Below are 12,467 nucleotides of genomic sequence, written 5' to 3' on the forward strand. Positions count from 1 at the left end.
GGGATATAAATGAACATTTACCAGAATTTTTTTGCTGGAAAAGCGCAATTTAGAATTAATGAGATCAATAAGGAAATAGTGACAGTGCTGGGGTATGTTTCTTAATCCTGTGGGGCTTTTCCTAACTCAAGAGATAAACTGATGTTTGCAAAGCCCTTAGAAATTAAGTAAAAGCTATTTCCAATTCCATATTTATTTCATGAAGATTTTTTAATATATATATACTGTAACATCACCATTGTCATTAAGAAGTATAATGTCTGTAACTTAGAGGTAAGGAATCAGTGGCCCATGGGATGGTTTGGCCAAGGAACTCAGCAACTTATTTGAGTTCTATGCTAGGGATTCAAAAGACATGCAGTCAAATCCTGTGGGATGAAGGCTGAGAAAAACTGTGCTGTAGTTCAGTGTGGATCTGAGAACAAGGGACAATATTTTGACAGTAAAAAACAAACGCAAATTCAATTGCAGTCAAAATTTGAAAAACAAATGATAAAACTCCAAAGGCAGATCAAATGTAATGTTAATAGTTTAATATGTACATATATATTGTCTCAAAATTGTTACATTTCATTTAAATTAAAATTTTCTTGAAAAATATCTCAACATTTTAATAAAGAAAAAAATAAAAGAATATCATTTTGACAAAATGTTATATGCTTGACACTGGCAGTATTCCATTAAAATAGATTGTATTTTCTAAATACACTTATCAAGAATAGTTTCCAAATATTGCCAAAATAGAATACAAGTTCAAAAAATAATTTTCAATCCAGTTACTATTTGATAAAAGACAAATTTTATAGGTAGAAATTGTATGTCTTAACTTAATGATGGAAAGGAAAACAAAAACTAGTGTTTCTCTTTATGTAATTCTTCTATAGTTGCTAGAATAAATATGTCCAATTACATATTGTCGACCAACTTTAAGGAAAGAATTAGCAATGCAGCGTTAGATTTCAACAAACACCATTAATATAAGCCTAAAGGAAAAGTTAACATAATCATTTTTATGAATTTTTTCAGAGTCAGTTTTGCTGTAAGAAATGTTATCATTTGGGATAGGTGGAGAATTTTGTCTAAACACAGAAAACAATCATTGACTTTTACAAATGTAAAATGAGATAATGCTACTTCATTCCAACCTGGTTTAAATTAAATTAGCCTGTTCTTTACATGGAGCTGTATGTGCTTCTCAAACTATTGAGTATTAGTATTTAAGTATTTATTCTCGGATATTTGAATTTTCCACATCTGTTTTAATAATTCCATTCTAATCTGAAACAAATAATTGGGACTCACTTCTACAAGTAAATACATAAAAGGTATGGGCTTAACACAGAAAGGCTTTCATTCTTCTTGAAAGATTTCTTCATTGAACGGTAGCTGCAAGGCAACATCACAAAGAGACTTTTAAAGTACCCCAAACTCTCAAAATTAGTTTGCTATGTAGTGTGCGCCTGTTCAAAGAACAAACATCAAATGAAAGGCAACATGTAGTTTTCTGCAAATCTTAGTTTGGGAAGCCAGCATGGAAGCTTTTTCCCCTACACATGAACTCCTCTTATATTACATTCCCTCTACATTGATACAAGTCATCAAAACTTAAGTACATCATTACTAGCCATGCTCATAAGGATGTATAGAAAATCATGAATATAGACTCTTTGCTACCTGTGAAATTCTGTTCTCCATACACAATGTGTTTTTAACAGGAAATTTTAGGAAATGCCTTTATCTTTAAGTTTGTACATTGTACTAGTAGTAGTACAATTAGTAGTAACTAGCTGAAAACTACAGGATTCATCTTTTATGAAAAAGATTCTGCAACTTTAGTTGCACCTCTGTAATAGACATCAGTATGAATGTCTCAATAATTTACACAGGGATTCTCTAATAAAAAGAGTCTCAGGCTTATATGTAGGGGTAGTAGTGTTATAAGCAAACTTTAAGGAAACAATTTCTATTATACATGGGCACCCTGTGGCTTCCAGAAAACTACACTGTAATCTTATGGTGAACAGCCATATTTCTCTCTGCACCAATTCACTAATGTCAATCCACATCCCATCGCACAAACTGTGTTGAGCCACAGAAAAATAATCTTTGTGTGACCTATTGTGCAATCTCACCAGGATTGCTATGTAGGGGTGAAATTCATTTTCATTACAAAATTGACCTGATTTCTACTGTTAACAACAAGGAAATATTCCAGGATTTGGCAGCTGTTTGTTTCTGCCATCTCCCTCTGGGATCTTTCTTATGCCAAAATTACTGCAATGGAGGAATGGAAAAGTTTAAAGTATCTTCATATATCCACATAGTCATCCTCGTAAAACTGCTCTTTGCCTGCTGATATTACTGGCAGGGACACAGCACCTCAGATCACAGTTGGGGAGCAGGATTAAATCTCTCCCCCCCTAACTAGAGTGAGATATATACTGTATATGGGAGAAGGTGTTAGTGTGTCATTGCCCTGACATTTAGTGCAGGCCTGTAGAGTCTTCCAGAGGCCAATCTTGTCTTCAAACCAAATGTGAGCCCACCTTAGCTTAAATCCATATTTACTTTACTCTGGATGATAAGGATTATTTTTTATACAATTGGTATAAAAAGAGAGTACCGTAATAGAAAGCTGTAACACACTGAACTCACTTCTGCACAAGTATGAACAAGATACTAGGCGGCTGTCAGCTCACATTTTTAATATAGCACACAAGCCTTCATGTTAAAAAACAATCATGAACTGCTTTTATTAGCTTTTTGCTTAAGACCCAAGAAGAGAAATCTTATACTTTAGATTTTAATTGTCTGGGCCAGGAGCGAAATCAACATAGCAAATTATAAATAGTTGACAATAAATCATTTGTGCTGCTTTTGAAAATACAGATATTAAGAAAATAAATATTTGAGTAAAGTGGTGTATTAATAATTGTATCAGTTATTTTAAATGTTTCATTTTAAAGTGGGTGATCTGAGCCCCCTGTGGATGCAGGACCTTTTCGATGGAACACTTCCTAGAGGGATCGATAACAAACAGCGTCCTGCTAAATATGCAGAGAGATGTACCATGGTAAGTCTTTTTTATATTAAAAAATAGATTTTGTGCGTAACTTATGCCATCTTTGTGACAAATGTGGTGAATGTATGCGTATGTATCTTAGTGCTGGAGGAGAAATTGCATGCAAATTGCATTTACATTAGGGAAGGGACTGAGTCCTAAGCTCAAAGATGATATAAAAAATGAATTTCTTTTTACAACAGGTAGTCAGTGTTGCTAGTTTAGTGATGTCATGTAGGACAGAAATCTATAATGATTATCAATTATAATAGGCTACATAATTTATTCAAAGGGGTCCATGTTTTGCATATTTTATATCTACCAGTAAGTTTTTGTGTTTGTATGAGATTTAGAATAATTGAAATGTTGATTAGTTCAATAAAATTGCATCTGATTGTGGTCACAAAACCATTATCCACTCTAATATATATGTATTCGGGCATACCAGGGGTTGTAACACAAATACATACACACACACACACACACACACACACACACACACACAAACACACACGATATAGATATAGATAATGGTTTTCAAAATTTTCCTTTCTAAACACAAAATATCCAAAGAATATAATGATGCATCTTCATAGCATGCATCCAATCTTTTAAACATACGCAGCTCTTTTTCAACAATAAATCTAATACATATTTTGTTTCTTTAAAAGATTGTCATTTAGTGTAGCACATCAAACTTTAAAATCAATGAACTGATTTCAGCAGGACCTGCATAGGTTTGAATTATGGCCACTGCACCTATTTTATATCAGTGATTTTCAATCTTGGCAACTTTACGATGGGTGAACTTCAACTCCCAGAATTCCCCCACCAGAATGGGGTGGGGAATTCTGGAAGCTTAAGTCTATCTTCATAAATTTACCAAGGTTGAGAAATGCTGTTTTATATAGTATGTTTAAAATGTATCTGATACAAAGTTGTTTCCTTTTTGGTTGTATGAACGTTCTCTATACTTATTTATAAAAGGTGTTCAAATAAGAGTAATTATGAGAGAAGGCTAGCCTGGGGGTGCCTCTTCCTTCTTTCTGGTTGCATTTGTTCATTAGGCGATTGTTACTGGCACATTCCAGGAATCACTGTTCAGTTACTGCTTTGGCTAGCATAAAGAAAAACACAATGCAATTAGATATCGATGAAGCAAGTATACTAAAAAGCATACATTTCCCAATTGCTGTTAAAAGCTAATAGTGCACATAGGTAATTTTGGACTGGGAATAGAAATGGCTTATGATGGGGTAGTTAGATTAGATCAACATACCACTTAGTGGTAAATCATATTGTGCTCTTCTACTTTTTTATACACTGATATATTACAGACTTCCTAGAAAACCCAGGAAACAAAATAACATTGTTTTGTTAATCAGTCTTAATCAAAAAAGAAATCTCCCAAGCATGTGCAATTCACTCAATTCTACCATAGCACTATATTGACTAAAATTTAATATACAATAAATTTCAATATGTATCTGATATTCTAATGTGAAACACATAGCCTCAGAAAAGACATAGAAAAGAAAATAAGCATACTTTTATTTTCAAAAAAGGCAATATATTTTAAAGAAAAAAAATAGCTCTATGAAACTATATACAAACTTGGTTTATTCCCTGGGCAAGCCACCAAAAGTATGGCAGGGTTTGTTTCTGTGATAATGACTGCCATAACTATTCTTCAATAAGGAAATGAAGGCTCTTTTTATTTCTGCTACCAATAATAATATGTATTTTATTATGTAACATTTATTTTACGTATTTAATATTTATTCAGATGTTATTTAATATTTTAGGATTTTCCAGTTTGCACAAGACACAGCTTGTGGCAAATCCCATTTTCAATATGCGGTGCTGCTATTACAAAACCACCTGTACACATTTCACCTAAAATAACATCATAGTGAAAAGGAAGTTAAAACAACTTGCAGTCTCACAGCAGTTCTTGACAATTTCTGCAAATATTGTGTAAGAATTTTTACTTTTCTTAATTGAAGGAGCCAAGATTCTTTAGATCAGTAAAGTTTGCATGCAGTTATTACTACATTTACAGAGAGATCCAACATCAGCAAAGCATATCATTAATGGCAAATATAGGCAGCAAGAGCAGTTAGTTCTTACTTTCAAGGTGTTTAGACAAATGTGTAGTGAAATCCATTGCTTAAATGGAGTGGCTGAGGTACAGAAGGTGAGGGTGCTTTAGTTGGGTAAATCAATTGTGGAGCTAGAAGGGATCATACAAAGGAATTAGGCACCACAATTGCTTTTTGTGTTTTTCCTCTTTCACACACCCACCCACACATACACTCACTCACACACACACACACACACACACACCCCACAGATATGCACCGCTTAATGGGCTCAAATACAAGATAACAGGGCCAGCCATTGGTATGAATTGTAATACTTTTTGCAAATCAACATGTACTTTCTATACCAAGAAAATTTAGTTCTACAATATGGAAAATCACCGAGTCATTTTTCTTTTATTATTTTATTTGTTGTGCCTTCCTCAAAAAGGAAGAAAGAAGTGTACTCTCTGATCTATTGGAGCATGGCTGAGTGCCAACAAGCACATTAGAAAACTGTGTAAACCAAGATTCTATTAAAGGATATTGTGAGATTGTGGAATTTCTTGAGAATCTGGGTATTGTGGTGATCAGAGCCATTTATCAGCCATACAAACTTGCTGGGTGATATTGAGCCAATAATTGTCTCTCAGCTTGGTTAACTTCAAGAGTTGTTATAGCTTTGAAGGAAAGGTGTAAATGTAATGAATAAACAAATTTAGATGTTCACTTTCACTAAGACATTTTGTTCCTCCTAGATTTCTTGCTTCACTGGAGGAGGAGCTTCCTGGAGAAATGGCGGTCTGCCATAGAGCCCCATAGATCCGCGGGGCTCTTTTAAGGGAGCAGGGGTGCTGCCGGCCCCCTTTTTCACCATGGGGGCCAGGTGTCCAATAAATAGCCACCCTGGATCTTTTTACGACCCAAGAGGGTCTTCCAGGGTGGTTTGAAGACCTGAAAAAGCTCGGAGAATGGGCCGGTGATCTGCCGATGGGAGACACCGCCCTGAGACGCCGTTTTGAGACCGGAGGAGCTGAGTTCACCGTTTTGGGATCGGAGGAGATTAGAGGAGATCGGAGGAACGGCGTAAGGCTAGGAAATGGCGTCTGGAGCATGCGGGGGCGTGCTGTTGTCGATATTGGAGGCTTGTGGCTTGGAGCTGAGGTCTGGGGCGGTGGCGAATGGAATGGCCGACCCTGGGGCGGCGGTGATCCAAGCGGCGGCGGCGACGGCTGGAAACGCCGAACGCCGAATTCCCCGGCCTGCAGCTGACTGTGAGAGGTGTTGGAGGTCGAGCAGGAAGGGCTGGAGGCCGGTAGGAGCGGCGTTGGGGCTTGGAATGGTGGTTTTGGGTGCCAAGAATGTGGATGCAGGCCATGGCAGGACTTAAATGCCGAAGGCCTGGTAGGAGAAAGGGCTGTTTCAGGAGGCTGCTTAGAGGCCGGGGGTGGGTGGGTTTGCTGGGGACTGGCAGGAGGCTTCAACATCAGGCTTGGCAGAGGAGTTTTCTACCTCCTGCCAGCTGCCTCCTTGACGGTTCCACCTACCCCCCCTGCTGACTTTGGCTGACTTTTGGATTAACAACTTGCCCCTGTTTACCATCTGTGACCGCCCTGGAGGACTACCTCCCTATCTTCGTTTGGTTGACCATCTGCCCCTTGCCCATTACCAAGCAATAATCTAACTATCCCTCGCCATCCACCATTGACCACCCACCAGCCCCCATTTACTGATTGTCACCTGACCAGCCTACTTCCATCACTACCCCCCCCCCATCTAGGACTGGACAATTTTCTTTTGCATCGGAACCCGGCTTTTTTAAACTTTTATTGGACTATGGCTTACCGGCCAGAACATCCTCAGCACAGTGCCTGTGAATTTTTAAATAACATATGTATTCAAGGCTAGACCTAATCCTACTGCGGGAGTCCCCCCTCTCGCAGGTGTGGCCCTCCGCTCTTTCGAGGGCCCACCTTGATGACGGATTTATTAATCTCGAGAGGTGGAGGAAGCGGAGACTTAGGGGGTTTTTAGTTAAATGTTTTTTAAAAACTTTTAGGGGTTTAGGGGCGGGTGGGTCAGATCAGGAGTGATGACAGAGCCAGGTCACCAGGTGGGGTCACGAGCAGAAGGAGCGGAGGGGAGGAGGGGGGGAGGATATCATTCCCATATGGGGCTCCTTGATTCCAACAGTCGTAGGGAGGGGCAGATACGAGGACAGATTCACAACCCGCAGTCGGTTGGGAGACCGTGAGTGCTGGTTACACCCGGTCGCTTCTACCAACCCCCGCGTTCTAGGTGGTCAGGATCTGCAGGCCCAGGGCCTGAGGCTGTTGCTATGCAATGCGAGGTCTGTTGTCAATAAGGCCCCCCTCATTCACGATCTAATTTTGGAGGGGGAGCCGGACCTCGCGGGAATAACGGAGACCTGGTTGGGCCACGAGGGAGGTTTACCCCTCGTGGAAATGTGCCCACCAGGCTACCAAGCATTTCACCAGCCCCAGGCCCGGGGAAGGGGCGGTGGGGTAGCAGTGATTATCTGGGAGGACTTAGAGCCGAGGGAGTCCACTGTGCCACAGACGTCCGGGTGTGAATCCCTTGTTGTGAAATGGGGCCCTGGGAGACAGTTGGGCCTGCTGATAGTATACCTGGCTCCCCGCCATACATCAGCGACCCTGCCTGAACTCCTCGAGCTGATCGCATCGGTGGCGGTTGAGACCCCCAAACTCTTAGTGATGGGGGACTTTAACCTGCCATCGGTGGGAGAAGCATCAGAGGGGGTTCGGGAGTTCATGGCTTCCATGATAGCCATGGACCTGACTCAACTGATTCAGGGCCCGACACACGAGGGAGGTCACACCTTGGACCTTGTTTTTGTCTCTGGCCAGTGGTTGAGTGATCTGGGAGGAGGGAACTTAACCATCACTCCTCTGTCATGGTCAGATCACTCACTCCTCCGACTTGACTTCCCTGGTGCTACCCCCCGCTGCGGGGAGGCGGAACCGGAAAGCACTAGATGGTTCCGCCCCAGGCGCCCGATGGAACCAGATAGGTTCCAAACGGAGCTTGGGCCACCTCCTGTAGCCCTGACCCGCCCTCGGGTAGAGGACCTGGTAGCCGCGTGGAACAATGCGACTACCGGGGCCTTGAACCGGGTGGCGCCTTTGCGGCCTCTCCGGCGGCAACGATCCACCCTGGCTCCTTGGTTTACCGAGGAGCTAAGGGTGATGAAGCGCCGCAAGAGATGCCTAGAGAGTCGTTGGAGATCCTCCCAATCCGAATTTGACCGAGCACAGGTACGAGCCCATTTAAGGACATACCTAGTGGCATTGAGAACGGCCAAACGTCAATATTGTGCCGCTCTCATTGCATCCGCAGAGAACCGCCCTGCCGCCCTGTTTCGGGTGTCCCGCTCCCTCTTGTTTCAGAGGCCGCGGGAGGCCCCTTTACAGGGCAGGGCAGAGGAATTTGGGAAATATCTGCAGGATAAAATCGCTCAAATCCGGAAGGATTGGGTCCCCTTCAGCGGCCCAGTTGAGACGTCCGTGGCGAGTCTTGAGAAACCTTTCTGGGAGGAGTTTGACTTGGTTGTCATCGAGGATTTGGACAGATTGCGTGGACGACTGCAACCTACCACATGTTTATTGGACCCGTGTCCCTCCTGGCTTGTACTGGCATCCTGGGAGGTAACACGCGACTGGCTCCTGGGCCTAGTGAACGCTTCGCTGGGTGAGGGGTCTCTTCTGGCTGCCTTGAAAGAGGCGGTGGTGAGACCCTTGCTCAAGAAGCCTTCCCTGGACCCTACGGAGCTGGCCAATTATCGTCCTGTCTCCAACCTTCCCTTTCTGGCGAAGGTTGTAGAGAGTGTGGTGGCTTCTCAGTTCCCACGACATCTGGAGCAGAATGATTATCTAGACCCGCGCCAGTCCGGCTTTCGCCCCGGGCACAGCACAGAGACGGCCTTGGTCGCGTTGGTAGATGATCTCTGGAGGGCCAGAGATAGGGGTTGTTCCTCTATCCTGGTCCTATTAGACCTCTCGGCGGCTTTTGATACCATCGACCATGGTATCCTGTTGCACCGACTGGAGGGGTTGGGGGTCCGGGGCACCGTTTTGCAGTGGTTCGGCTCCTACCTTTCTGGCCGGACGCAACGTGTGTTGGCAGGGGAGCAGAGGTCGACCCTAAGCCCCCTTACTTGTGGGGTGCCACAGGGGTCGGTCCTCTCGCCACTCCTGTTCAACACATACATGAAGCCGCTGGGTGAGATCATCCGTGGTTTCGGGGTGGGATATCATCTGTACGCTGATGATACTCAGCTGTACATTTCCACCCCGAACCACCCCAACGAGGCCGTCGAAGTGATGTCCCGATGTGTGGAAGCCGTACGGGTCTGGATGGATGACAACCGACTCAAGCTCAACCCCTCCAAGACTGAGTGGCTGTGGGTTCCGGCCCCCCGGTTCAACCAGTTAATTCCATCTCTGGCCATTGGGGGCGTTCAACTCGCCCCCGTGGAGCGGGCGCGCAATTTGGGCGTCCTCCTGGATGCCAGGCTGTCCATGGATGACCATGTGACAGCCGTGGCTAGGGGGGCGTTCCACCAGGTTCGCCTGGTGCGCCAATTGCGCCCCCTATTGGACCGGGACGCCTTACACACAGTCACTCATGCGCTGGTGACGTCTCGCCTGGACTACTGTAACGCTCTCTACATGGGGCTTCCCTTGAAATGCACTCGGAGACTGCAGCTGGTCCAGAATGCGGCCGCGCGGGTGATTATGGGGAGTACAAGGTACTCCCATGTGACACCGCTCCTGCGTGAGCTGCACTGGCTTCCTGTGGTCTATCGGGTGCGTTTCAAGGTCCTGATTACGATCTTTAAAGCGCTCCATGGCTCAGGACCTAGTTACTTGCGGGATCGTATTCTGCCCCATATATCCCTACGACCCATTCGCTCGCACAGAGAGGGACTTCTCCAGGTGCCGTCCACCAGACAGTGCCGAGGGGCGGCGCCTAGGAGCAGAGCCTTCTCTGTGGCGGGCCCAGCCCTGTGGAATGACCTCCCTCCGGATATTAGGACCACCACTGACCTCCGCTCCTTCCGTGTAAAGCTCAAGACCCACCTATTCCAAATAGCTGGCCTGGCTCAACCATAACCTCATATTGCTCCTGACGGGTTCTTAATTTGGTAATTTTATTCAATGGGATTTTAAATTGTGTTTTTTAATTGTTTTCACTCATCAGTCTACCTCCTCCATGCACATGTATATGTCTTTGTTCTTATGTATGTTTGTCTTTATCTGTATTTTATTTGTTTTGATTGTACGCCGCCCCGAGTCCTTCGGGAGAGGGTTGCGGCTAACAAATAAAATTATTATTATTATTATTATTATTATTATTATTATTATTATTATTATTATTATTATTATTATTATTATTATTACTTATCTGAATCAAAAGATGTATATCGCAGTGGAAATAATTCTAGCAAAAATGTCTTTCTCTAAGATAAATGTAGAACCTGTTATCCTTAAAAATGAACTAAAATCTGCCATGGATATTAACTTGGAGTGCTGACTTATTTTTTTGAGAAGACTTTTACAATAATCAATTTGTGATATATTTTTTAAAAAATCAAAGGAATCAGAGAGTATTTGCTGACAAAATAAATGTAGATGTGATTTTGTGTTGCAGCTCACAACAGAAATTGAGATGAAATTGAAATCAATTAATAAAATATAAAATTAACTCGGCAGGCAATAGATAATACTGGCCCTGCTATATACAATGAAAATATCATGCTGTATTAGTAACACATTGAAAGATTAAAGTAGAAAGGAAGCACCATTTTGCAAGAACAACTTCATCTGCTATTTCTGTATACACTTAAGTTTCCAAAAAGATAAAAAAATCTTTAGCTGAAACCCATGAAGCTTTAGGAGAATTAAGTGACTAAATTTTCAAAAATAACTTGCCAAATCCAATTCTAAATCTTGGAATAGTGCAATCAATCAGTCAAATTTCACTGCTTTACTTTTAAAAAGCGTTTTCCAGTATTTTGATGAAAAAAACCTGAACATGTGAACAGAAAAAAGATGAGGTGTTTTGTTGTTGTTAGAAGTCATGTCCGACCCATCGTGACCCCATGAACAATGTTTCTCCAGGCTTTCCTGTCCTCTACCATTCTCTGAAGTCCATTTAAGCTCACACCTACTCCTTCGGTGACTCCATCCAGCCACCTCATTCTCTGTCGTTCCCTTCTTCTTTTGCCCTCAATCTTTCCAAGCATTAGGCTCTTCTCCAGATGAGAAGAGATGAGGTGTTATACAAAGATAAACAAAGGTCTCAGTGCAAAGCCCCCCCCCCCCCCAAAGTAACAATCATCCAACACCATGCTGATTCTTTTGGAAACAGCCTCACCAAACTGAGCCAAGGATTGCCTTCAATTTGAAGACAACCCACTAGCACAACAGTTCAACAGAGCACTAAGAGGAACACATTGTTGAAAACACATTTTCCATCTTCAAACATCTACAAATATTTTGTTTAAACTGGGATTTCATGTTGATGACTGTAAATCTTTCTAAACTTTGGGCATGAAAAATGTCCATTTAATCTTAATGTGTGATGTTGCGATCTATACATTGCCTTAGCAGATGAAGACTTGATGTAGATAAAATTTTGGGTCGTATCTCTACTCAAGTAGGAGGAACCTATACCCAGCACTGAATATTGATTAATACAATGCATGGTTTAAATCCAGTGGTTCAGCTCCATAACAAAAATTATTCAATTAGGACACCTAAATAACACAAAAAGTTATGGTCTTAATGCCCCGATATGTACAGTAGCCCAGAAGAAAGATACAAATGCACATTATGTAGCAGTGTAACTAAAACAATGCATTGTCACAGCCACTGCTTTATAAATAGAGCAGTACCTGCTACCTCTTTGCTCCGCTGAGAGGCTTCTGAAGCCAGTGCGTATGATATGTTAATGATGCGTTCTTGCTCATGTAGCTGTGAATCTAAATTTGAAGAGATGTATTTGTCCTGAATTGGAGGCTGTAGGTTGTGCATACTAGGGTAAACATAAAAAGAAAATAAATAAAAATGTGCTGTAGTCTCAGTCCACACCACTTTCCAACACGTGTTCAATACATGGGAAAAAAAGACCAGGATTATCCTGAAATTATGAATCTGGGGATTATAATAACTTTTTACAGCATTATTTATATAATTGATGTATTGCCAATTATTAATACTCATATTAAAAAATACAGAGAAGCTAATAGAAAAATAACAAAATCAACAAATAAGAGTCAGTTT

At 42.1% G+C, this 12,467-nt stretch overlaps 1 protein-coding gene across 9 annotated transcripts in view; it reads right to left on the bottom strand.

Annotated features, from left to right (window-relative positions):
* Positions 1–518: 518 nt before the first annotated feature.
* The window catches only part of PLEKHA7 (pleckstrin homology domain containing A7), a 137,399-nt gene continuing 125,450 nt past the window's right edge, over positions 519–12,467 (bottom strand). For 5 of the 9 annotated variants that reach the window (XM_081937678.1, XM_081937679.1, XM_081937674.1 and 2 more), the window contains 4 exons: positions 12,080–12,219; positions 5,192–5,294; positions 1,593–4,178; positions 519–1,561 (listed from right to left, as the gene is read on the bottom strand). In XM_081937678.1, the coding sequence (XP_081793804.1) occupies positions 5,203–5,294; positions 12,080–12,219 (232 nt within the window). In that variant the 3' untranslated portion in view covers positions 519–1,561; positions 1,593–4,178; positions 5,192–5,202. Of the gene's footprint in view, positions 4,179–5,191; positions 5,295–12,079; positions 12,220–12,467 lie in introns of all 9 variants that reach the window. The other 4 variants (XM_081937677.1, XM_081937676.1, XM_081937675.1 and 1 more) reach the window with 4 other exon arrangements.

The sequence above is a fragment of the Natrix helvetica genome (genome assembly GCF_964273705.1).
Source record: "Natrix helvetica genome assembly, chromosome: 1".
In the NCBI taxonomy this organism is placed as follows: Eukaryota; Metazoa; Chordata; class Lepidosauria; order Squamata; family Natricidae; genus Natrix; species Natrix helvetica.